Genomic DNA, 26,587 nt, shown 5'->3' with positions numbered 1-26,587 from the left:
GTATTCCAGCATGATAACGACCCCAAACACACCTCCAAGACGGCCACTGCCTTGCTAAAGAAGCTGAGGGTGAAGGTGATGGACTGGCCAAGCATGTGTCCAGACCTAAACCCTATTGAGCATCTGTGGGGCATCCTCAAATGAAAGGTGGAGGAGCATAAGGTCTCTAACATCCACCGGCTCCATGATGTCGTCATGGAGGAGTGTAAGAGGCAACCTGTGAAGTGGCAACCTGTGAAGCTCTGGTGAAATCCATGCCCAAGAGGGTTAAGGCAGTGCTAGAAAATAATGGTGCCACACAAAGTATTGACACTTTGGGCCCAATTTGGACATTTTCACTTAGGGGTGTACTCACTTTTACTGCCAGCGGTTTAGACATTAATGGCTGAGTGTTGAGTTATTTTGAGGGGACAGCAAATTTACACTGTTATACAAGCTGTACACTTTATTATAACACACAATATTATAATATTATTATATATAATAACTGTATAAAAACCCTAATATTATATTATATATATATATATATATATATATATATATATATATATACACACACATATATATATATATATATATATATATATATATATATATATATATATACACACACACACACATATATATATATATATATATATATATATATATATATATATATATATATAAATTTTAAAAACCCATCATCTTACTCTGGCTCTTACACCTCTACTCTGTGCACTTTGCTTCTCTAGATCTCAATTATAAATCTTATATGGTAGCACTACTTGTATTGTTCTCTGCTTGATATATTGCATTGCTTGTATTTCCTCATTTGTAAGTCGCTTTGGATAAAAGTGTCTGCGAAATGAATAAATGTAAATGGTGTCATGCACTAATTAACATTAATTACGTCACTTCATTGTATTTGCGTTCTGCCTAGTGTCCGCTCTTTACATACGTTTGCTTCGTTCCTCCTCCGTATTCACATACTGTATTTTAATACAGCCAAATTCCCAATAAAGCTGTTCTTATTTATATATGTTTCTGTTTCTGTTGTCAGACAACGGAATGAGTATGAAATAGTGACTGTAACACGGCCCATTAAGACTACATGTTAACCAGCAGTCACTTCCAAGCCATTTCTAAGTTGCTGCTCAGCACTGCTAATATCCAGATTTATAACCACAACGTCTACTGACAAAATCATCATACACAAATTAAATACAACAGCTGTGCTGTGATTTTGGCTATACTTACATGTAAAATGATCACTCTGAGAGAAAGAAGCGACAGAATGCCTCTCGTATTTTTTTTCTCACATGGATTGTGCTGCCCTTCACTGAGAGAGAGAGAGAGAGAGAGAGAGAGGCGCGTGTCTGCACAGTGTGTCTACAGTGGGAAAGCAGGACCTCGCACTCACTGGGCAGTACTAGCAACTCTCTTCTATGGAAAGTAGCTAAGGTTTGCCCAAAAATTCGCTAGATTAGTCGCTAGGTGCTTTTTGAGTGGAAATAAAATAAAATAAAAAGTCACTAAAGGGGTCTGAAAAGTGGACCAGAACTGTTTGTCAAAATGAGTGAGTGAGTAGCGGGAGGACAGGGGGATGGGGGGTGCAGCGGGGAGTCATATTTTAAGTGATTCTAAGATTGTATTTGTGTTCTGTCAAAAATAAACACTAAAGTTATTTAGAGATTTCGTATTCATTGACATTTTATAATTCAAGCACTTTCTAAATCACCACTAGATATAAAATGAAGGTTTTAAAGTACTTATATTCCAAAAAGCCAAATTCAAGCACTTCAAGCACCTTGTACGACCCTGATACATGCTTATGACCCACTTTAGGTACAACGACATACATTACAAGTTTAGTGTTGTTACTTTGATGAGTTTCTGCAAAATGAAATAAAACAAACTAATGTCACACTGTAAACAGTCTGTTAACAGTTGTGCAAGAAGCAAAACCAGTCTACGTTACGTACTGCTGAAGTACATCCTCAATTTCAACAAGAAGACCTTAGATGTATTGAAAATATTTGTGCACAAATCACTTTAATACAAGATTTCAAGGTAGTAGGAACTGAGCTTCTCTCGTCGCCCAGCAACAGTAACACAGTACGCGATGTAAAGGTTTTATAACTATGATGAAAATGGGAATGTGCTACAGGATGAACTGTGTATGTCAAGCTGCCAGTTTATTCTTGGAAGTTAAGTCCTCTATCATATGGACATGGACAGAATGAAATTACATGATAAAGCCCTTTATACAGGAATTCGTTAAGTTTTTTTGTGATCGTTGCGGCCAAAAATGCTCGATTTTCCTGCGGCTTCTTTCAAAAATCTGTGATGCAACATTTTTGCAGAACTACTTTTGCACAACATTGTTTTGCACGGTCATTTGAGGTGATGCTTGTTGGTAAATGAGACCTTTTAGCTGTACTCATGTTCGATGCATGTGAATCGAAGAGGACTTTGGCTGAATGTGCTTTCTGATGACGTTACATGACGCGTCTTGGCATAAACGTGGGGGAAATCTGCAGTAATTTTAAAAAATTGCAAGCTCCTGCGAATATTGTGGAGTTTCCTTGAGTTTTCATTAATTGCTGCAATCACTAAAATCACTCAATCCTGGAGGGACAGTTTATATTATGTTAAAAATACCTAACTCGGGGGTTCCCAAACTTTTTAGACCCCAAGCCTTCACCACCCTGAACAGTTTGTATTCAAGATTTAAAATTTAGTACTATTGTACCGTTTGAAGATTTTTGGATATGTCAGTAACATTTAAAAACAAAGGAATATTTCTTGAGCTGACTTACCAGTCTAGTGGGACGTGCGTGTTACAATTTCTTGATAACTTTTCAAACCATCAGAAGGTGTGCTTGAATGGACACATTTAATTTCATTTCACATCACATCCAGTTTTGAACAACGCATAAGGAAATGCGGCGGGCCGGTGTGATGCGGCCCGACACAAAAAGGTGTTACTGTTATCATCCCAACGTGTACTATTTTCCTATAATCACATGGCCTGAAGTGTGCTGCTCCGAGCTTGCGAAGGGAACATTTTCAGTGCATATGCAAAGAAATATCTGTGTCCTCTGTTTTCACAGCGTACAAAAACTCTGCCACACATGAGGCACTCTGGTTTCTCCTCATTATTTACCTTCACACTTGTAAATCTATAGCAAATAAATGTTTCAGCATAGTGTTGTGTTCATTTTCATAAGACGCCAAAACTGTATCAATTCTACAACAGCAGGGATGTTTAAAGCTCATGCCTGCAGCAGTCAGAAGTCGCTGCAGGACAACTTTAAAAACCTGCTAAACCTGCATAGGACATAAAAATAAAACAGTTTCTTTTAGAAATCAATGTGGCCAAACAATGGCACTGTCCTTTTTTAGATCAAGCATGGAAACAGCAGACTCAGATACTGATCAATGAAGAATGTGGAGCATTCACATTTAGCTATATAACCTAAACAGACAAAACAGGTCCAGTTGACGTTCTTTTATTTTATTTCTATACCAAAGTTCCCCAGCACAAACACTTACCCTCTATGCTCAGCTCAAAGCAGACGTGACAAAAGGACAGAGTTCCCGTGTCTGTGTCCAGCTTACAGATGGTGCAGATGTTGTCATCATTTAAGTCTATATTCACAAATTGTTCCTCTTCAACCATTGCACCTGTACAGAAGTAATGTAAATAAATTAATTAATAAAAAACACTTCCAGGTCCAGTTTTGTCTTACACGTACACTTTGCATCTCAGAACAAACTTATACAGTCCCCACCAAAAGTATTGGAACAGCAAGGCAAATTCTGTTGTTTTATGCTGTACACTGAAGACATTTGGGTTTCACACCACAAGAAGAACACGAGACGACAGATCAGAGTTTCAACTTTCATTTCCTGATATTTACATCTAGATGTGTTCGTTTGCACCCACACATTTTTCAGGTGATCAAAAATACTGGAACATGTGATTGACAGGTGTTTCTTGTTGCCCAGGTATGCCCTGTAAGACTGATTGTTTAAACAGTTCATAGTTCTGTGTTAAACAACTTGGCAACAACCTTTTGTGGCAGACCACGCAATTTTTTGAGGAGCAAAAGTATTGGAATTGATAGTCTTAAAGTAAATAACACTTAATATTTGGCTGCAAATACCTTGCTTACAATAACTGCATCAAGTCAGTGACCCACTGACATCACAAAACTGTTGCTTTCTTCGTTTGTGATTTGTTTTCCAGGTTTTTACTGCAGCTTCTTTCAGTTGCTGTTTGTTTCAGAGGATTTCTCCCTTCAGTCTCCTTTGCAGGAGGTGAAATGCTGCTCAAAAGGGTTTAGGTCTGGTGATTGACTTGGCCAGTCTAAAATCTTCCACTTGTTCCCCCTGATAAAGTCCTTTGTTGTGTTGGCAGTGTGTTATGGGTCATTGTCTTGCTGCATGATGAAGTTCCTCCTCATTAGAATTGATGCATTTCTCTGTAAATTGGCAGACAAAATGCCCCTATAAATTTCTGAATTCATTCTGCTGCTACCATCATGAGTTACATCATCAATAAAGATTAGTGAGAGTGTTCCAGAAGCAGCCATGCAAGCCCAAGCCATGACACTACCTCCACCATGTTTCACAGATGAGCTTGTATGTTTTGGATCATGAGCAGATACTTTCTTTCTTCATATTTTGGCCTGTTTGATATCATCACTTTGATAGAGGTTAATCTTGGTTTCAGAACTTTTCTAGCTTATCTCTGTATTTCTTTGCGAATTCCAATCTGGCTTTCTGATTCTAACTGTTGATAAGTGGTTTGAATCTTGTGGTATGGCCCCTATATTTCTGCTCTTGAAATAGTCTTCGAACGGTGGATTGTGATACCTTCACCTCTACCCTGTGGAGGTTGTTGGTGATGTCACTGACTGTTGTTCTTGGGTTTTTCTTCACAGTTCTCACAATGTTTCTGTCATCAACTGCTATGGTTTTCTTTGGCTGACCTGTTCTATGTCGGGTTGTTGGTACACCAGCGGTCTCTTTCTTTTTCAAGACAATGCAAATTGCTGTACTGGCTATGCCTAATGCTTGTGCAATAGCTCTGATGGATTTCCCCTCTTTTCTCAGCTTCAAAATGGTTTGCTTTTCATGACAGCTCTTTAGTCTTCATGTTGGTTTATCAGTTTTAACAACAAATGCAGTCTTCACAGGTGAAATCCAGGGCTCAAACCAAAAGTAAACATTCAGAACTATTAAATACTTAATTAAACTAACAGGACACACCTGGGCAAGACCCATCAGTCACATGTTCCAGTATCTTTGATCACCTGAAAAATGTGTGGGTTCAAACAAATGGTGCCATGTTGTAAGCTTTTCAACACATCGAGATGTAAATATCAGGAAATGTAAACAAATAAATAAATAATTGGCCTTGCCATTCCAATACTTTCAGAGGGGACTGTAGCTGGTATTAATGCCTGTCTTGGATGAATCAGATCAGAAGTAGACAGTTAAAAAGTTTGTGATGGCGGAGATGGGAGTAATGTTATTTTTTACTCATACTCAAGTAAATTTGCAAAGTCACAAATGGAGCATATATTCTGACAGAGGTGGACAGATCAGGTTATTAGTTGTTTTTTTTATTGATAGTTGCCTGGACAAGTAAGATCAACAATCAGACAAATGAGAGGGAAAACCCTATTCCTTATTGATTTTCACATAACACAAGCTTTCATTTGGTATGCAGGATATTTTTTACTTTTTTAAAGGAGTCATATTATGATTTTTAATGTTTTCCTTTTGTTTGGGTGAGTAATTTATCTGTTTGCGCATGTAGAAGATCTGCAAAGTCACAAAGCTCAAAGTCTCCCCCAAAGGGATTTATTCTATTTAACAGAGAATACTGCCCAAGACCTGCCCGAAATGCGTCGTTCGAAGTCCAGATATTACTTCCACAACATGTCTACGTCAAAGCGTGCACTATTAGCAAAATCCTGCCCAAAGGCAGGCACAAAGAAAGAAGGTGGGGCTTCATTCAGGCACCATTTCCCAGAGACACTGTGTTTTGGTGTGAAAGTGAAAACCCTTTGTTTAGCCTTCCGAAAACGGACGAAATTAGGAATCAGTGGTTACTGTTTACTTATAACGTTGTTCCTGAGCAGTACAACTCAAACAATTGCTTGTGCACAGTGTATTTTACGGAAAACAGCTTCCTGAACCTGGGAGAGTACAACGCAGGCTACACACGAAGGCTACTCCTGAAAAGTGAGGCGATTCCCACTTTGCTCGGACAAGCTTGAGCTTATGAATCAGAACCTGTAAGTGCGTTTGATTATTTTATGAAGTATCTGCTACTGACTGTTCAAATGTGGAATTTTGTGCTGTAGCTCAGTTGTAGACCTCTGCTAGCATGCTAGCTCAAGTTTGCTAAGTTGCCTCACTTTTGTAAGTTGTTTGTATGTTGGTGGTCTGACAGTGATGTTGATTGTAGCTGCTTTTGTGACTGTATATTGAAATGGTTTATAGCAATCGAATCACAGGATGGCCCGCCAGTGGGGCGTCGGAATTTACATTGTATCTGAAAGGCAAGAGAGTTATAAAGTTAAAACTTCCCACTGTGAAACCTTCTGCTCAAGTTGCGTTTGCAAAGTTGGTTCTGCTCAATCATCTGCATTTTCTGAATCTAACTTGGGTTCGAACTGATACGGTAAAACCAAACGACTTGTTGCTTAGGAGCTTAGAATTGCTTTAAAGGCCTTGGAGGCTGAAGCTAAGCCAAGGTGCATTACATTTTGGACACGCGCAATTGGCCAGCTGGCCAATCAGAGCACTCTGCACTTTTCGGAAGGAGGGGCTTTGGAGAAACCGGAGCGTTTCAGGCAGCCTGGGTATAGAAGTACTGCAATAATGTGGCAGTGGTGGCTTGGTGATTAAGGCTCCAGGTTACTGATCGGAAGGTCGGGAGTTCAAGCCCCAGCTCTACCAAGCTGCTGGGCCCTTAAGCCTCTCTACTCCAGGGGCGCTGTATCATGGCTGCACTCTGACCCCAACTTCCTAACATGCTGGAGGATGCGAAAAAAATAATTTCACTGTGCATATGTACACGTGATCAATAAAGACTCATTATCAATGTAAAGTATGTGACAAATAATGCGTTTACACATTGAACTATTCTATTACACCAAATAAACAAAATAATTGACGTTTAAAAATCATGATATGACCCCTTTAACATATCGCCCTTCACAATCAGTATGTTTACATGGACAACAAAAATCCAATATTAATCCGATTAAGACAATACTCTGATTAATAAACTACCATGTAAACAGTGATTATTGATGACCTTAATCCGACTAGTCATAGTCGAAGTAAACACAAATCAAATTAAGACATGTGGAGTATTCCTATTTTAGTCGCATTATCGAAGTGCATTATAGACATGTAAACACCTTAATCACACTATTAACATCATGTGAGTTTACACCGCATTTTACGACAGGCACACACACACACACGGCAGTGCTCAACCGTTTGACGGCAAACAAGAGAGTCCAAAAGCACGTACTTAACAACTATATAATAGGCGAAATACACATATGTAGGTAAGTATCTGGATTCGGACGCAAAACAGCTTCAAGCAGTCCTTTATTTGCACGTACAGCATGACAAATAATTAACTGCACTTGAAGCATTCATAAAAATTTAAAATAAAAACACCCAAAACTGTATACGGTACCATAACGAAGACGAACTGTATACGTGAAATTCTGGAGAGAACGTCGGACGCTGTGGCATGGGGACGTAATGACGTGTAACATTAATCAATCTATGTTCTATAACATGTAAAACCTGAACATGAAAGGAATAACTCATGTAAACACCTTAATCACAATACTGTCTTATTCAGAATAAGGTCTATAATTAGATTATTGCTGTCCATGTAAACATAGTCAAGTGGTGTGATTAACTACAGCACCAGCTACTCGCTGCACAACACATCAGACGAGGCGTGGATAATCTGCGGCAAAATCAATTTACAGGCTCATTAATATTCAAATGCATTTAAAACTAAACTTTGTTCTAATGGAATTAACAAGTAAAATGATATTCGAGTAGTGTGCTTTCTACGCGATCATAACAGATTCCAGTGCATTGTGGATAAAAGACTAAAAAAAAAATCCATTTCACGATATGGGAAAGTTCAGACCAAAACATTAATACAGAATATGAATTTGTGATACAGGGCATCTGCTTGCACTGCCTGCCATTTTGTTTCTTATAACCTTCTCTTAAGTTTTCAAAACAATGAAAATAACAGTTTTTGTTAAAAGAGAAGAAATCTGGTCTTTAAAAGAGATAAATGTCAGAACAAACCACAAATATGATTTTTGAAATAAGCATTTTAGGCACGAGACACTACTGCAATAGCCCCAGTAACAAAAAGAGAGTTTACCTTGCCTGTATTTATCTCTATAAACCAGATTATTAAACTGATGTTTAGCTGCTTGGTGGTATATGGAATAGTATAGAAGAGTATAGAATAGAATATAGTATAGAATAACAGCATAATAGTATAGAATATAGAATAAAGAATATATATATATATATATATATATATATATATATATATATATATATAAATAGTATAGAATATATATATAGAATATAGTATAGAATAATAGTATAATAGTATAGAATAGAAAATGGAATAGTATAGAAGAGTATAGAATAGAATAGAATGATAGAGAGATAGAAAGAAGCACGGCTGTTTATCAGGAACCGCAGATAAACAATTAGCTCGGAGAAGCCCTTTATTTAAAGTTTAAACGCAGTGAGTGACGGTATTAACTAAACGCCAAAATATCATGCGTTTTGTTCTTTTCTATTCTTTTTTATTTAGTTGAAAGTATTGCCATTATTGAAAAACGACTTTATTACCTATAAGCTAAAGTAAATTGTGCTGAGCTAACGGGAGCGAACCTACACAATATCCGCTGGTTTGAGCATGTCGAGCTAGAAACAACCGGCTGTTGAATAAAAACACGTTCACGGAGGACAGCTAGCTACAGGAGATGGAGAGGGCTAAACTAACTTGTTAGCTTGTTCGCTAGCACCGTTTCACTGCTCCGGGGACCGAGCACTTGTTCGTGACCGTTATTCAGCTGCTGTTCACCTGAAATGAACGTCGAAAAGAAGTCATTTCCGAGCAGCATTCTCGAAAAATACAAGAACAAGGAAGGCAAAAAAAAACAATATTACCTTATTTGACGTTGTCAATAAAGTCCTCGAAACGAACTTTAAAATATAAAAAATAAAATTAAAAAAACCCTGAAAAGATGTAAACGGTTGTTCTCTTCAAAGCCCACGCGCTCTCGCCAGAGCCCCTGTGATGTTATTGAAGCGGCTGAAGGAGCAGGGTTGCCAGATCTGCGTCATCAACGCAACAGCAAAACTTCAAATACCCTAACACGATATAATTATATTGTAGTATTAACCAAATACTAACCAAAATATATTGTAGTATTAACAAAGTAACATTAATATATATATATATATATACATACATATATATATATATATATATATATATATATATATATATATATATATATATATACACACTCTGTTGCATTTTTGCTGCTACTGTATTATAAAAATATAGTATTTAATTTATTGTCACTATTACGCACTTTACCTGGCTGCTACCACAATAACTGCTATCTCCATATTTGGTATAAGCTAATTTGCTGAATACTCAGTCATAGCATGTTATGTTTATATTTATACCATTTTTTAATTATATTGTTACTCCTTGGCACCTATCTTCTGCACTACCTGTTATATCAGACACTTCCACACTAAAACTGTGTACTGTTCGGCACTACACTGTCACTTACTGTGCCTATTGTCCTGTTTTAGTAGTTACTGTACTGTCCTGTGTTGTTTGCACACATTTGCACGTGCACTTTATGTAGAATGTTTGTAGGTCTTATTTAGTTCTGTGTCGTCTCATGTGGTCAGTGTGTTGTTTTATGTAGCACCACAGTCCTGGAGGAACGTTGTTTGTTTCTTTGTGTACTGTACCAGCTGTATAAGGTTGAAACGACAATAAAACCACTTGAAATATATATATATATATATATATATATATATATATATATATATATATATATATATGTGTGTGTGTGTGTGTGTGTGTGTGTGTGTGTGTGTGTGCGTGTGCGTGTGTATTAACTATGCATTTTAAACCACACAGATTTCGTCTTCAAACTCCTTTCACCAAAATCCTGAAATTGTCTCAGATTACTCATGTGTCTCTTTTACTGAGACACATAAGTAAAGTTTCTGTTATTCAATATGAACTTAAGTTAGAATTAATTTTTATTAATTACGCTTACGGTTCACAAAGACTAACACAATTAAGCGTGTGTAGTCTAAAACGCTCAAGCCTCGGCCGTGGGGTTACGATTTACACTGGCCGTCTGAAAACCGCGGACTTGGCAACACTCACTACAAGAACAGCAACAGTGACGAAGCGGGGCAGTTTCCGTTTACGGAAAGTACGGAATGAGCCATTATCTCGTCAACGAGGGTGGAGGTTTCGAAACAAAATACGAACGACTAAGTGAATTCATTGCGTTCAGCTGTACTTGTTAATGTTGATGATATGTAATTGTTATGGTGGTGTCAGAAGCAAACAACTACACATATCGTATATAATAGACATATTTGGGCTTTTACTTGGTTGTAAACAGCCTACGGATGTACATGGTACAGTCCACACTTTTGTCCCTTGAACCAGCAATAATTCGTCACTTTTAATTGTACATTTTTTTTTAATCTATATACTACCCAAATACCGTTGTGACTGTATTAGTGTAAAATGTAATTGTTCTTTAGCCAACAAGATGTTGAGTGGGGAATCCCAGAGCTCACAGGGGATTTTCTCCAGGGAAAATTCTGTTCAAGTTTTCCTGAATGAAATAACTTAGAAGGTCTGAAAGGTTCGCCTGAACCTCAAGACAGCAACAAATTAACTGGAGAAGGAGCTTGAGGCATTAGGTACCAAAGTATGTACATTCACCATTTAGAGAGTATTACATTGACATGGCCTGAAAAGCTGTCGTGCAAAGGAAGAAGCCCCTGCTCCAAGACTGGTATAAAAAAGCTAGACTAAAGTTTGCAGGTGATCGCCAGCCTTTTGGACGAGTGTTCTCTGGTCAAATGAAACAAACAAATGTAACTGTCTGGCCATAACGATCGGGGCTGTGTGTATGGAGGGAAAAGGGTGTTTTTTTGTTTGTGTGTTTGTTTGTTTGTTTTTTTAAAAATAAGAAGAGAGTCATCTGTGTGAAACATGGGGGTGGCAGCATCATGTTGTGGGATTGGTTTGTTGTGGGATTGTGTTGTGGGATTGTTTTGCATTCTTGAGCAAGGAGGCCCACATGCCTGAGTTCTCTCAGAAAGAATGAACAAAAATTCTGGAGATCTCAGAAGCTTGTGGAACCATTTAATTTAATTTGAAGCAATTAAAAGGCAATGTCACCAGATACTAACAAAGTATGTGTAAGCTTTTGACACACTGAAAATGTAATATATTAAAGATGAAATATACAGTATGTACGGTTGCAATCAAAATAATTCAACCCCCAATGCAAATCAGGTTTATTGTCAAAATTTACAGACTTTCAGCTGTTTGCAATGAACAAATATATATACATTTTTAATAGTTCAACACAATGACTGCTTCAAGTGGTTTCCCCAAGTTCAACTGAAAATGCAACTTATAATGATTTTTACTTTCAAAATTATTCAATCCCCTGAATAGAATCCCTCACAACAGCACAAGTATGCAAAACAGGTGTTGTCTGAAGCACACCTGATGAAACTAATCAAGGGCTTCATTAGTTGCATCAGGTGTGCTTGAGCTGGAAAACATGAAATACCTGAACTGGCTAGGGGTAGAAAATGTATTAAATACCTGGACGGTGCAGAAAAAGGAAGCTATCCATGGCTGCAACCAGATTTCTGTGAAGGCAGGTTGCGAAAACCCTTGAGTGACAGCTCAAAATCATATAAATAAACCACAGAAGTTTTGGGATTCTGTTTTGTGGAACTTTTCAGCATGATGGATCAGCGGTATATCTGGAGGAAGAAGAATGAAGAAAGAACACTCTGCCCACAGTCAAGCATGGTAGTGGCTCGGTGATGGTCTGGGGCTGCTTTACATCTTCTGGCACTGGAAACCTGCAGTGTGTGGAAGGCAAGATGGATTCATTGAAGTATCAGGAAATCCTAGTAGAAAACGTCATGCCATCTGTGAGGAAGCTGAAGCTTGAGTGTCATTGGACCTTCCAACAGGACAGTGATCCCAAGCATACCTCAAATTCCACCAAGGCTTGGTTGCAGAAGAAGTCCTGGAAGATTCTACAGGGCCATCACAGTCACCTGACTTGAACCCTATAGAAAATCTCTGCTGGGATTTGAAGGAGGCGGTTGCAGCACTTAAACCCAAGGATACTACTGAACTGGAGGCCATTGCTCATGAGGAATGGGCTAAGATTCCTCAGGAACGCTGCCAGAAGCTGGTGTCTGGCTTTGCAGACAAACTCAAACTCATCTCGTTTGCAGCAGTTCATAACAGCAAAAGGGTGCTCTACTAAGTACTAAAGATGCTTGCCATGAAAGGGTTGAATAATTTTGAAACTGGAGAAGTTATTATAAGTTGCATTTTCAGTTGAATTTGGGGAAACCACTTGAAGCATTTGTTGTGTTGAACTATTGCAATTGCTTTTGTTTGATTTGTTCATCGCAAACAGATGAAAGTCTGTAAATTTTGAGAATAAACCTGATTTGCAATGGGGGTTGAATAATTTTGATTGCAACTGTACAATGTACAAGGTTGGTTAGCTGGCCAGCTAGCAATGTGGGATGGAGGAGGACATGAGGGGTGTTTCCATATTGCATATCAAGCATATTAGTCTATTCTGCCATTTTTAATGAGGTGAAAGTATAAAGATGTTGTTAGGCATTCATTTTCTACATTCAACTTAAGTATACTACATAGATTATTTGTATGATTTCACCGCATCCCTGACCAGGATAAAGCATTTACTGAAGATGAATAAATTAAAAAGAATTTATCTTTATTAGTAGGTGTGCACCGCCACCTGGTTGACTGAATATGCATATGATGATAACAAACAACCCTAATACCATTGTTTGAAGTTTAAATGTAAAAACCATTTTTCACTTAAAATGAAACTATACTAAAAAGATTTTTCAACAGCAAACATGTAGCTGTTTAATTAAGAAAAGCCGCAGGTTGCCTGTTAAAAATGTCCAACCTCTTTAACGATGACTTTAGTTTTTGTCACATGGTCTCCAACTATGCACACAAACCTGCCATCAGTAAAATTTGAATGAGTAGAAAAGGAGGTTTGCTTTGATACATATCAATATTGCTAATATCTGTAACAAAAGTAAAATACAGTGGGTGTTTTCAAGAGATTGAGTGTTTTTTAAATTGATCTGCACTGCTGTAGAATAAAATTGGCACCTGAACCAAAATGCCAAACATACAATACAAGGTGTACAGAGATGAGATCATGTGATTTATACCTAAGCAAGCATAATTGTATTAATACTCTCTAAAACGTAACTGACATGACAAAATAGGTGATAAATAGTTATCGTGATAATCAAGTCTGGTTCTAGTAACCTTATTTGCAAGTTTATGTGCTTTCTCTAATCTAATGCAGATGATTGAACCCATCAGGCACCTGTATTCTGTGCATTTAAGGGAGAAAACACAAAATAAATGTGCAGAACATGATCCAGGAAGGGAAATCACTGAGTCATGAATTGTTTTAATATTACAGTTCACAATCAGGCCAGTGGTTCGTTCATTCATTCATTCATATATCTATACTATATCTATAATATGGTTCAATTAATTTTAAATTGTTTGATAAACTGTGAGGTGACAGTACAGGATGTTTCGCAATACTGTCCATGCAGAACTTCTGATCTCTCCTAACATGTCTCTGCAGCTACTGTGCACAGGATGGCGCCATTGAAGGTTCGAACACTAACCGACTTATTTTGTTAAAATGGAAGGAATGCACTTCAAGTTCAGTCATGCAGGTAGCATCACATGACACATTTACTTCATGAAAACATCTGCATGTTGTAGACCTTAGCAGGCTATTAATCACACCGTTGCTATTTATTTAGAGTAAAGCTGGCTGTATCAACAGTTTACTGCCAGTAATTCTCCTGTTAGTAAAATCAGCTGTTCACTGTGAAAGGGGGTGATTCAGACACTTGAGACAAATGTATAAAAATTGAAAGAAGCACTTATGAGAATAGATTGTCCTAATCATGACTCACTCATTCTTTAAACCCTAATTTCTCATTCTAGCCGTGGACTAAAAGTGTGCCACCATAAACAGTATGGTTTAATTTATGCCAATATGAATTTAATCTGGGATTATGTTTAGGGTGGATGAATATTTTTATGGCAATGGAGCCTGATGATGAATGTCTAAATAAATAAAATGAAAAAAAAAAAAGGTAAGGAGTAGCTAGGTAGCGATGAATAAAGTAGGAAGGATCAAGGGCAACATGGCCACATTAAACTGTTTGTTAAGTCTGTCAATGAGTAACTTTCAATGAGATCACTAGCACAAATTTGTATGCGTGTGTGTATATGCTTACATGTACTCTCCAAAACTAGCTGTAAATTCACTGAGATTGACCATCGTCAACTCCTTAAATGCCCACTGAACCATTGCTAAATATTGCGTGTGTATGTGTTTGTGTGCATACACATGTCTTGGCTTGTTCCTGTGAACCATCACTGAGGTTGTGAAACGAGTTTAGCCAGTTTTGAAGAAAAGACAAAGAGGCTCGAAAATCTTCTCCTTGACTTTGTCTTGGAAACACAGATGCCCATGACACACAAAAATATAGGAGGTCGTGTTTTCCTATATGAGAAATGTATATTAGCCAAAGTTTTATATAGTTTTTTTTTTTTGTTAAAATGTAAATGTGTCATATGCTTACATATGAAGTAAATGAGTCATGTGCTTACATATGAATTTTAGATACTGGACCTCATGTCATTGTAAATAAGTTCCTTTAATATATATTAAACAAGTCAAATAAGTGCATTTACTGTAAGTACCTCAAAGACATAATGCAAATAGTGTTCACAGAAGACAATTGATTATCACTCACACACACACACACACACACATACACACAGAGAGAGAGAGTGGGCTATAGAGTGAACCCAAATCACTTTTACTTCAGAAAATATATGTCACAAGTCTGGAAATGTAGTGTTTTTGTAATTCAGTGTAATTTAGTGTTTGAGTCACTCACAAGGTGTACTCATACACATACTTCATTAGGTGCAGGGTGTGTGTCAGGAAGGAAGTCATAAGGAAACACCTGGATCTCCAGGCTGGACTTAGTGTAAAAGCATAATGTAAACCAGCCTGTTCTGGTGTAAAGAAGAATGTTTATTTAACAAGCATAATGTTAAATATAAAATAAAATTAGTTGAAATGTTCCTCATGTTATACTTATAAATTTTGGAATATTAACTTTTTAGATACTGCAGGATAAATAAAACACGGTGTGCATGGATGCATGAACATAAATGTTTTACATAAGTATGTAAATGTATGAAAGAAAACACACAGAGGCAACCTTTTCATTTAATACACGATATACTTTACTTGTCCATCAAAATACAAAAACATGAAACTGTTTAAACACTATAGGTAATAAATCTTTATACAAAAATATGACAGTGTCTTAATTACAAATGAATGTTAAAGCACTAGCTGGTTAACAAAAGACTACTGTCTTCTGATTCTCATGGTAGTGCTACACAAATACTAATATATATACATATATAATGTATAATATACATATATGTGTGCATGTATGTATGTATTTATGTATGTATATGTGTATATACACATATATACACACATACTAATTATATTATATATGTGCGCGAATACACACACACACACACACACACACACACACACACACACACACACACAAACAAAACCTCTCATCACACAGAGTTCACCCGTAAGTAAATTCAGTGGCTCTCCACAAAAACAAGATATGTATACCAAGGAAAGTAACATGCTCCAGTAAATTGTGGGTTGTGAATGTTCTGCTCCTCGTGGCGTCAGTAAGACACAGTGCTCTGCTTTTACAAAGTGATGAAAAGATAAGGTGGTCTCAGGAATTGGCCAACAGCCTTGACATGATGGTATTCACAATGTACAGTTACCACCCCCCATTTCCAATCCCCACCCACATATCACCTGTGAGCCCCCTCAGGCCCTGTTCCCATGGTGGGAGCCAAGTGGTTCTAAACACTCTTCTGTCTGTCATACGACCAGAGGGATTTAAATGGTATAATTAGCCTTGTGGATTTGAAATGGCCTTGAAGCACAGCACTTGAGGCACTGGGGTAACAGAGTACAGGTGCTCACAATCTGACCTTAGCATTAAGCAATGGCCTGCTATCTTAGTACAAAAGATTTTTCATGTTTAAGTATAAGGGGCTACAGGAATGAAAGACAAATACATGACATGGTAAAAAGCAATACTCAAATAATGAACATATAAATGTAAAAAAGACTGGACAATAAGTTCATGCTGAAGAGGGCACAGCAATAATCAGTCCAGTTTCTATGTACAGTTCTAGTATATACATCATTCTTTTCCTAATCATAGAATACCCATAGAATCCATAGAAATAAAAACATCCAAGAGGTAATTGTATTCAAAGTGCCCCAACCCAATAATTACATTATATACACAAACCAGAAATAGATAGTTAAATGTCTCTTTACGTAAAGGGTGTAACAGTCCATAATTCTTAGATTTAAAAAAACAACAACAAAGTAGCAGCCAGAGACACTATGAAATCTATCAGATCTCTGTGCTAGTTTTTCCTAGTGTGCAGAGGGCAACTGTGTGTCTGCACACTCGGAGTCCTGTGTTGAGTTGTTGCCCTTTGGCTCGGTGAGTTTCAGGATTAGTACTTTCCTGTGGAGCCCCTCAACTGTTTTAGTGTTCAGATTCTTGGGTTCTGGCTGCAAAATATCAGCCTCTGAGCTTCCGTGGCTCAGTAGGAGACGCGTGATGTCCGTGTGTCCACTCCGCAAGGCTAGGTGCAATGGCGCTAACCCGTCCTCGTCCTGCACCGTGACTACCTCAGGCCACCTCTCCAGCAGCTCATTGACCACCTGGCCATGACCACCTTCAGCTGCGAGGTGGCACGCAGTGCGCAGGGCGCGGTTGACGCTCCGAACATCAGCACCCTCTTCCAGGAGCATTTTTACTGTGGCCAAGTGACCACGCTGAGCTGCTAGGTGCAAGGCAGTGCAACCCTGAGCTGTGCGTCCTTGGATATCAGTACCATGTTTCAGCAGCAGGCGCGCAGTGCTCGTGTGGCCTGTCTCAGCTGCAACATGCATCGGTGAGCGTAGATCTGGGCTGGAGGTCTGTTGCACGTTGGCACCTAGCTCCACTAGCACACGTGCCACCCTGTATCGGCCTGTTTGAGCTGCCAGGTGCAGTGGTGTGCGCCCATCGGCGGTTGCCGCGTCCACATCAGCACCTGCCTGCTTAACCAACAGCTTGGAGATGGTAGAGTGGCCGCGCCAGGCTGCCAGATGCAGTGGTGTCCACCCATCCTTGGCAGTGGCATGGGCGTCAACAGCACCTCGACTCAAGAGCACACGCAGAACGCCCTCACTCCCATGTTGACATGCCACATGGGCTGCTGTACGCCCCTGGGCGTCTGCCTCACTGGCTGATGCCCGTCGCTCCAGAAGCAGGCGTGCCAGAGCCTCATCACTGTTCTGAGCGGCAAAATGCAGGGCTGTGTATTGGTCCTCATCTTTAGCATTCACATCAGTTCCTTTGCGGCTCAGCAAGATCTCAGCGACACCTCGGAGATGCTTTTCCACAGCAACATGCAGAGGTGTGGCGCCACGCCAGTCAGCCAGGTTAGCACTGAAGTTGTTGAGAAGTAGAAATTTCACAGCCTCTTCATTGCCCAGTGTTGTAGCATAGTGAAGTAGGCCACCACCACCTTCTAGGCGGAGTTCCACATCCTGTGGCTGCAGGAGCTTCATTAGTTTTGCTGTGTCCTCAGTGCGAATGGCTTCACATAGCTTCTTCTTCTGTAGCTCGCTTGACTCTAAGTGATTAAAAAAAACCCCCCACAGATTTCAGGGAATTTGAAACTGCATATAAAGCCAATTAGCAACAACAATAAACAGACCTATGGTTTGTCCGGCCATAAAATATTTCACATTTGTTTTTTGTTTTTAATTAAAGTTCTTAAATAGTTATTATTTTTTATGTATTGTATCAGAGCATACCAACAATAGTGCAGTTTAAAATCAGTGTGGAATAAATCCTCGTACCATTGACTGAATTCTCCCTCTCAAAGGAGAGGGTGATGGAGCCTTGGGATGAGAAGGCCGAGTCCACAGAGGAGATTCCCGACAGTCTCTTGCTGGTGTTGTCCTTGCTCTCCAGGCAGTCCTCTTTAACGTGGTCAAAGCTGCGTGAAATCCCAGAATCGATCTGACTCAGCAGCTCAGAAAGGCTGTAGTCCTTCTCTGGTAACATGGCTGACTTCGGCCTCACTGGCTTTTGCTCCTTAATCTAAGAAGACATAAGACAAGAGCAAACTTATAGATATAATGCATCGATATAAATTTACTATCATAAACTGAAGTAATATTGCTCCGATAAATTGACTAGATTTGTATATGCATTTGTATATGGATTTTCATAGATTATTTTGAAATGTAACATTACAAATTACAGACAGAGAAACAAATCAAAGCAGATTTGGCATATGGTTCAGCAAACTCTCGTTTTAGACTCAGTTTTAGATACAACTTTTTTTTGGTTTATTAATAAATCCTCTGACTAAGGATAGTTTATTCAGTAACGTATATAGCAAAAAATAGATAATCAAGTATTTACACTAAGATTCTAATAAATTCTTCTCATTCAGGAAATGACTTTGCACATGAACAATGCTGCCCAGTTGCATTCCCTTTACCTGCTGTAATGCCCCTAGATGTATGAAACATTTGTAGTACGTGCTTAAAGAACACATGCCACACAGTTGACCAATAGCTGAGCCATGATTGAGACAGTCAGATGTCCTTAAATGCTCATGAAGATTGTTTTGATGTTGTCATGTTGCACAGTGAGAGATCTTTACACAGTACCTCGTTTAAGGTGTTTTGTGAGTGAGGAACATTGAAAGGACGAATAAGAAGGTGAGATGGGAAAAAAAAAATACATAAAACAGAGCAGATGGCTCAGAAATAGGAAAACATTTTGGTCTTTGGTGAATTTGGTGTTACCTGTTCAGAGCTCATTGGAGCTGGACAGGGTGAGGAGTCTGGCTCAGACACTGATCCTCTGGACTCGTCATGGGGTTTGGAACACAGTTCTTCTGCCTCAGATGTAATCTCTGTAGACAACAATATCAAATAGGAAAGACTGTAAGCAGTTCAATGTTATTATTGAGTTACTGAAATTATCCTTGTTCAGACCTCATGTAATTACTACATTACTTTTTATTATATTTAGTAGTCTAAAGTCTTCTGCCTTTTAGAATTTTTTTCTAATCTGCAATGTAAACATATCTCTGGTGGCAAGTTAGTATAAAATGATTTATGACCAATGTGGGATATTCACCCTGGAAGCTGGGCCTGGCGTCAGGAGATCCACTCCAGCATTTCTGCATGAGGGCTATAAAGCCCGAGCATGCCTGGGGTCGACTGCGGGGCACAGAGCTCAGGTCTGGACGAACCCCTTTCACCACCTTCACCATGATATGTAGAATGTTGTTCTCCCCTATAGAACAAAGCAAAATAAACAAGGTTTCCGATCACTGCTCTGGCTTGCTCAGAAACATAGCACTAGCTTTGCTTTAGAAATGGGGGCAATCTAACAGATATGTGATAAATGCACAACGCTACCCTACACTGGGGTGGGGGGAATGAATACATGTGACTAAAAATGAACTCTCGAAGATTAACTGTTCTGCATTGAGGCACAGAAGAATGAAAATAGATTATGGAAGGGTTGAAAATGTTCATTATGTTCCTAAGTCGCTGTATCAACACTGAAAAAAAAAGGTACTGCTTGTTTTCCGGAAGACTTTTGTTCACACGTAGTCTCCTGCGCCAACCAGTGACAGAGAACAAACACAGACAGCTATTTTGGACTCGAGCAATTTCAACAGTCATTATTACCAAATGACAGTTACTAAAACCACAGTCAATGCCTCCAAGATGTGATTCTTACAAAATTCTATATTGTATATAACAGACCTGAGAAAAAAACAAGCAAAGGTTCATTCTGGATCAAGAAACAAAACAATAAAATAACAGCTGTTTATTTGCAATACTATTAAAATAGGACATGAGAACCCTTGGAATAATAAAAAATTTACTTAATAAAGTGACATTTCATGAAATATATAGAGCATGTAGACCTGACTGACCCCTAAATTCTACTTGTAAATATCGCTTAGATCAAGTAGTCCTGACATTAACAGGCTACTCAGTGGTGCTAATTACCACAAAGTTAAATTAGGAAATGAGCCATGCCTGAAGCCGAATCACTGACAAACACTGAAAATCATCTTACCTTGATATGGCTTTTTCTGTGTGAGAATTCCCCAGATAACAATCGAGAAGCTGCATAAAGAGAGGAAGTTGAGCGTTAAAATGCCCCCTTACAAAAACACAGGATTAATACTGATGCCATCTCATATTGTGTTATATTTTACAGTGTATGTACAGAAATGTTATAAAGTTGAGTTTTAGCATATGATTCTAGAACACTCGTAAATATTGCCAAGCCAAAAAAGCTGACCTGTACACATCATGCTTGGTATCAGAAACCCTTTCCTTCTCTATGATCCTTTCAGGAGGCAGGTAGGCAATAGTGCCACAGAATCCATCACGACTGATGTCGTCGTTCCTGGCAAAGCCGTTCCACCTGGCCAGGCCAAAGTCTGAGATCTAAAAATAAAACAAGCAAATTATATAAGTGTGTGACATCAAGGCTGTACCATACATCTTAAACTGACTAGGAACCAACTGCTGATGAAATTTCACATACTTAAGCCTAAACACTGCAGGATTCTGGTTTTCTCAAATTTGTAAAAATACATAAAAGATAATGTGGATATAGCAGGCTACATACTGCAAATGAATCCAACTTAATTTTTGCTTATATTGTCAATAAAACCTCTTTAATACAGTAAGAAATGATCAAAAACACTGTGGTGTTAATTTATGTACTCATTTTAAGGCAGTGGTTCTCAAACTGGGGACTGCAGGGGGCCCCATAGGTGCTGCAAAAAAATCGTTGTACCTCTAAGTAGTAGTAATTTGGTTGGGTTTTTTTTTTGGCAATTTATTAAATCTGCTTTGCCAAAAAGTTAAAAATGTGGTACATGTTCCAATGTAGTAGATGTTACTAAACATTATTAAAATTAAATATGTGCTGACTAATCACAATTCACAGCCATCCTGTGACCACTTATTGAGTTTGCTGTACTGTCATCAGAACAGCACCAGGTTATTTGTACTTGCTATTTGTCCTGATATTATACAAAAAGAGGACCTTAGTGTAAAAAGTTTGAAAACTGTAGGCTTCTGGCATTGTCACTGTTTCTAGAAGGGTGGGTTGTGAGTTGCAGTGCCCTTGGCTCGCCCTGTGAAGTGGGAAGGCCCTGTTGTCTGAGTGTGTATGGACGTGTACAGGTGTGAGCCTGCTGCGCATTAAGGCCGCTTAGCCGACTTGTTCAGGCTGGCCCACGATGGATGTATTTACATCCAGACTATTCAGTCCACAGATTTCCCACCCATCCTCCCACTCCATGCTTACTCATCCATAAGGAGGACGGGCAAATATGGGATAATGGCTGGGAAAGCATTTATGCCTTTGGGGAATCACATGGAACTGAAGGTTTAATGCCATTAAGGAAAACATCAGCAATTCCCACTTCCATTCTGAGTTTGCACCTAATAAACTCCTATTAATGTCCAAGAAATTACTGTACATATTCAGAATTTTGGAAATGTTACAGCTAGATTTAATAGTCCAATAGAACAATATATTTATATATTCTGTAAAAAATATGTTACAAATGTTACACTTTTTTCAGCACTTTTTTACAGTGCTGTGCAAAAGTCTTAGGCACCCTTTTTTAGTACAAACTTTATCAGATTTTTATTTTATGACTTTTTATGAGAAAGCAGCAGTTTATGTAAAAGACCACTTATCAGACAAAAAATATAATGAAAGCTGCTGGGTTTTGCTGCAAAAATAAAAAGCAAGTGTGACAGTCAAAGTCTGCTGTGGCTGGTTCTGCAAAATGCACAATAAAACTCAGCTAATTTCCTTATGAAACTGCACGGACTGTACCTGAATTGTACCTCATTGATTACTGTTTACTGCTCTTTAAAGTAAATTTTTAATGTAGAAACATTTAATTTAATTAGTTTTGAAGGCATCTTCATGCTACAGCATTTCTTTGCATGTGCCAAAGACTTTTGCACAGTACTGTAGCTTCACAGCTATGAGTAGCAGTTGAACAGTTCATGTTATTAGAGCTAGTTGTAAGGTTATTAACACTTACATATGACACTACATATGAGACATTACACTTACTTTGACATGGTGGTGGGCATCCAGCAGTATGTTTGCAGGCTTCAGGTCCAGATGGAGCAGTGGTGGGTTCATGCAGTGCAGGAAGTTCATGCCCACTGCAGTCTCGTGGATAATACGGAAACGCAGCACCCATGGCAGTGGCTCGGCGGCCAACAGTGTCTCCAGAGAGCCTGTCTCCATGTACTCCATCACCAGGCCCAATGGGTCACCGCAGATGCCATATACAGGCAGGATGTAGCGGAACTTTGCTGCCTCCATTTTATTGGCCTCTTCAAGGAGCTCGGCACGCTCTCTTTAAACGGGGGGGGGGGGGACATCAAATCATGAGATCAATGGGGTCTTATGAGCTTAAGTCTGAATATAAGCTTGTAGGCATGTATAAATATTTTTGGACATAGATAAGATACAAGCAGATACAGTACACTGGAAATTAACATAATGCAGTTTAATCATTCATCAAGCAAATCCACAAACTTTCAGAAGAAAAAGTGGATTGCTCAAATTCTTGGTAGTTTAATTCAACTGAAACATGTCAACTGAGCATGGTAAAAAAATATTATAAGGATATATAACTATGATAAGCAGCAGGCTTAACACAAAACAAAAGTCTATACTTGTGCTAAACCATGATATAATTTAACACACTGCTGCCATGGTGTGATTGCACGACTAGTGTGATCTCAGCTGAGTAAAGCCTCTGAAAAGCTGTCAGTGCATGTAAATGAAGAGCTAATTTGAATGGCAAATTTGGGCCTAAAGGGAGTATATATGTAAACAATGTAAGTGTGATGAATTTATAAGATAACAGCGCAAACAACTGCCTGCTTGTCATGCATCATATTCCTAAGCAGAGTGCACAAGCTAAGAGTCCTTATCATGTTTAGCCTGATGAGAGCATTCAAACATTAACACATACCCTATATGGAGCTCAAGAGAGACATTTCAGAGTGAATCTGGTTTAATGCAGGCAGTCACATCAATTTTATTCCAATATATCCAAAGGTTAGGCCTATCTGGTGGTTTCCTTTAGGTGCACTGTAATTATATTCCATTGTAGCATTTTCAGGAAATGCTCACATACTGATACAGTATCTGATCTAGACATAGATATATGACATGTACAAAGAAAAACACATAAATTTAAAGCATTACACCTCCCTGATGGAAAGCATGACTCACCATTATTAAGGGCTATTTCTTAATCAAACGTCTTACGATCAATTTGCATTAGCGTAATACTTTTTGTTGTGATCTAAACATAAATCTGTAACAATTAAGAAATTTTTAACTCTAGTGGCAAGCACAGGGGTTTAATCACTTAGTAAACTTCACATTCATGCCCCTAACCAAATCTCATGTCAGTATTATGTTCTTGAAGTAAAAAAAGAGAAGCTTTTTGTGGGTGACAAAAAGGGGGTGGTGAAGAGAAAACGGGGACAGGGTGAATACGAGGGAGAGGAAAAGAGAGGTGTACTCTGCTTCTCTAATCTGTAGCTTCAATCACTTACAATCAGACAAAAGCTCCTCTTAAAGGAAGGCCCGGTGCAACCGGTTTTTCAGCCACACACATTATTACTATAAACGCAGGCCAGCCTGAGCTAATGGAGGACAAAGCTCTCTTTTGCGTTTATGGCTTGGTCGAGGGAGAGGGACAACTGGAGTAAAGTGCAGATGTTATGCACTGATAGTCTGCTTGACCTGTGCTGAATGCTTGCAGGACTAACATTCTTCTATCAACAACTGATCTTTAAATTTTACACACAGTTAAAAAACTTTTCATTTTACAAACTTTAAATTTTACACACAGTGATGCATCGACTCATACATGGGTACATACATACCTAGGGTGCTCACAGCACTTACCAAATGTTATCAAATGACACATTATCCATAGCCACACAGTGTAATATTTTATTAGTGCTCCTAAAACAGTTACTAAGGTAGTTACTGTTTATGTGACCTGAATGTGGTGAATAGTTTTATATATATATGTGTGTGTATATGTATGTATGTGTGTGTGTATGTGTGTGTGCGTGTGTGCGTGTGAGCGTGTGTGTTCGTGTGTGTAGGGCAGGAAGAATACAAATTACATTTGACTCATGTATCTGCTATAGTCCACTAATACCTCAGGGTAGAGTAGAAGTAGAGTACTTCACTCCACTATGGTGTCTATTCCTGTATGTTATAACATATGCTAATCCTGAGGAACTATTAAACACAGGTACTTCCTTTTAATAGTCAAAAAAGAACCAGCTGTTCACATATGAACGTCTTCTTCATGCATAACTAAGTACTGTAGCAGTTCATATAGATGTCATTACACACAATAGGAGTATAGTCATTGGTGGGTTACTAAGAAAAAGAAAAAAAACATCAGTGTCCTGGTGTAAATACCATACGTGCTAACTGACAGTAGTTCGAGTGCATATATGTATAAAGGCAGGTGGGTGCATAATCATGCCCCCAGGCAATATACTATGTAATTAAATCTGACACAAAAAAGGAGCATGAGACGTTAATAACATCAAGTCTCTCAAATATACATTTATAAATATAAATAATTACAGAACATTGAACATTGTGTAATTTAGAGGTCAATGGTGTAAATTTCCCAAGCGTGCAAATTATTTGATCACAAACCACAAATTATTTTATGATCAAGAAAAATGGGTGTGTGAGATACAGTCTTATTCACTTCCATAATCATCTGACCCAGGAGACTGGCTTCTCTAGTGGTAGACTCCATTTCACAAAAACAAACTCAACTCACTCTTCAGAAAAGTGGGGTTTATTAAACAGATGCTGAGCCACCTTAATTTCTTTCTCCCACAAACATACTCACAGACACTCACAGACACAGACATACACACAGAGTAGATAGCATAAAACAATAAAAATGTGAAAGAATTTCACTCACTTTTCATCCACATGAAGACTGGGAGGACACTTAATAGCCAGCCATGTTTTCCACTGTACGTGCCGCACTTTGTACACTTGTCCAAATCCACCGGAGCCTATCTTCTCCCAACTCCCAAACTCAGACGAGTCAAACGTTTTCAGCAACCCCATAACTCCTGGGGAGTTCTCTTGGACATCCATCTTGAAAACCTCTTAAATGTTAATGTTCCTTTTTATTTCTTCTTTACATAAAGACTAAAACCGACTCACACACCTGAATGCTTCCTTGTTTTTTCTCTCTCTCTCTCTTTCTGTTCAGACAGCTTCTGTCTGGCCCTTCCCTCTGTTCAGGTGAAGAATGGGTAGGGCTTCAACTGGTGACATCACTTCCTGTGCCAAACAGTATGAAGCAACACCAGTTCAAGGAATGCTAGCCTTTAGCCGACATAGAACTTTACATGCAACCCTGATTTATCCAAGGTTCAGAATACACATAAAATTTATGAAGTTTTAAAAACAACAACAACAACAAAAAAACAAGCTATGTCACATGGAATCTTATAAGTCAACCCCTTATAGGGAAGCTGTAGAATGTTTGATAACATCACCCTACAAGTCTTGTTACATGATCCAGGCAAAATGTCCCCAGTGTGGAATCTGCGAAGTCATCTCTAAAACACAATAACCTATTCATGGCAGCAGTTTATGTTACCTTCTGCCCTTGTTCAACTGTTTCGTGTAGAGTGAGGTAATATCCAGCTACCCGTCAGAGAATGTGGCTGATTCACACTAACTTTTCGTGAACAATTAAGCTTGAACAGTGACGCTCAGATAATGCTTCAGGAAGAAGAAGAAAAAAAGGTTTTGATATTTGTAGCACAGGCAACACCAGGACACACTATACAGTGTTTGTATAATTGGTGCTCGATCCTACCAATTATATAACCAT

General features: G+C 38.5%; 2 protein-coding genes across 4 annotated transcripts in view; both read right to left on the bottom strand.

Moving 5' to 3' along the window:
- Nucleotides 1–9,426, bottom strand: part of c16h21orf91 (chromosome 16 C21orf91 homolog) — a 29,907-nt gene extending 20,481 nt beyond the window's left edge. The window contains exons 1-3 of one of the 3 annotated variants that reach the window (XM_053645268.1): nucleotides 9,238–9,426; nucleotides 9,071–9,151; nucleotides 3,538–3,669 (exon numbers count right to left, since the gene is read on the bottom strand). In XM_053645268.1, the coding sequence (XP_053501243.1) occupies nucleotides 3,538–3,664 (127 nt within the window). In that variant the 5' untranslated portion in view covers nucleotides 3,665–3,669; nucleotides 9,071–9,151; nucleotides 9,238–9,426. The remainder of the gene's footprint in view (nucleotides 1–3,537; nucleotides 3,670–9,070; nucleotides 9,152–9,237) is intronic. The other 2 variants (XM_053645269.1, XM_053645267.1) reach the window with 2 other exon arrangements.
- Nucleotides 9,427–15,678: 6,252 nt separating this feature from the next.
- On the bottom strand, nucleotides 15,679–26,377 carry ripk4 (receptor-interacting serine-threonine kinase 4). The gene is made up of 8 exons (XM_053645248.1): nucleotides 25,658–26,377; nucleotides 22,741–23,032; nucleotides 20,935–21,083; nucleotides 20,707–20,756; nucleotides 19,750–19,908; nucleotides 19,413–19,522; nucleotides 18,453–18,696; nucleotides 15,679–18,223 (listed from the first exon to the last, which is right to left on the bottom strand). Exons 1-8 carry the CDS (start codon nucleotides 25,837–25,839, stop codon nucleotides 16,971–16,973), a joined length of 2,439 nt encoding a protein of 812 aa, XP_053501223.1. The 5' UTR covers nucleotides 25,840–26,377; the 3' UTR covers nucleotides 15,679–16,970.
- Between the last annotated feature and the right edge of the window lie 210 nt (nucleotides 26,378–26,587).

Source organism: Ictalurus furcatus, chromosome 16, assembly GCF_023375685.1.
Source record: "Ictalurus furcatus strain D&B chromosome 16, Billie_1.0, whole genome shotgun sequence".
Classification (NCBI taxonomy): Eukaryota; Metazoa; Chordata; class Actinopteri; order Siluriformes; family Ictaluridae; genus Ictalurus; species Ictalurus furcatus.
The sequence above is the reverse complement of the archived record's forward strand: the minus strand, read 5'-3'. Positions and strand labels throughout refer to the sequence as shown.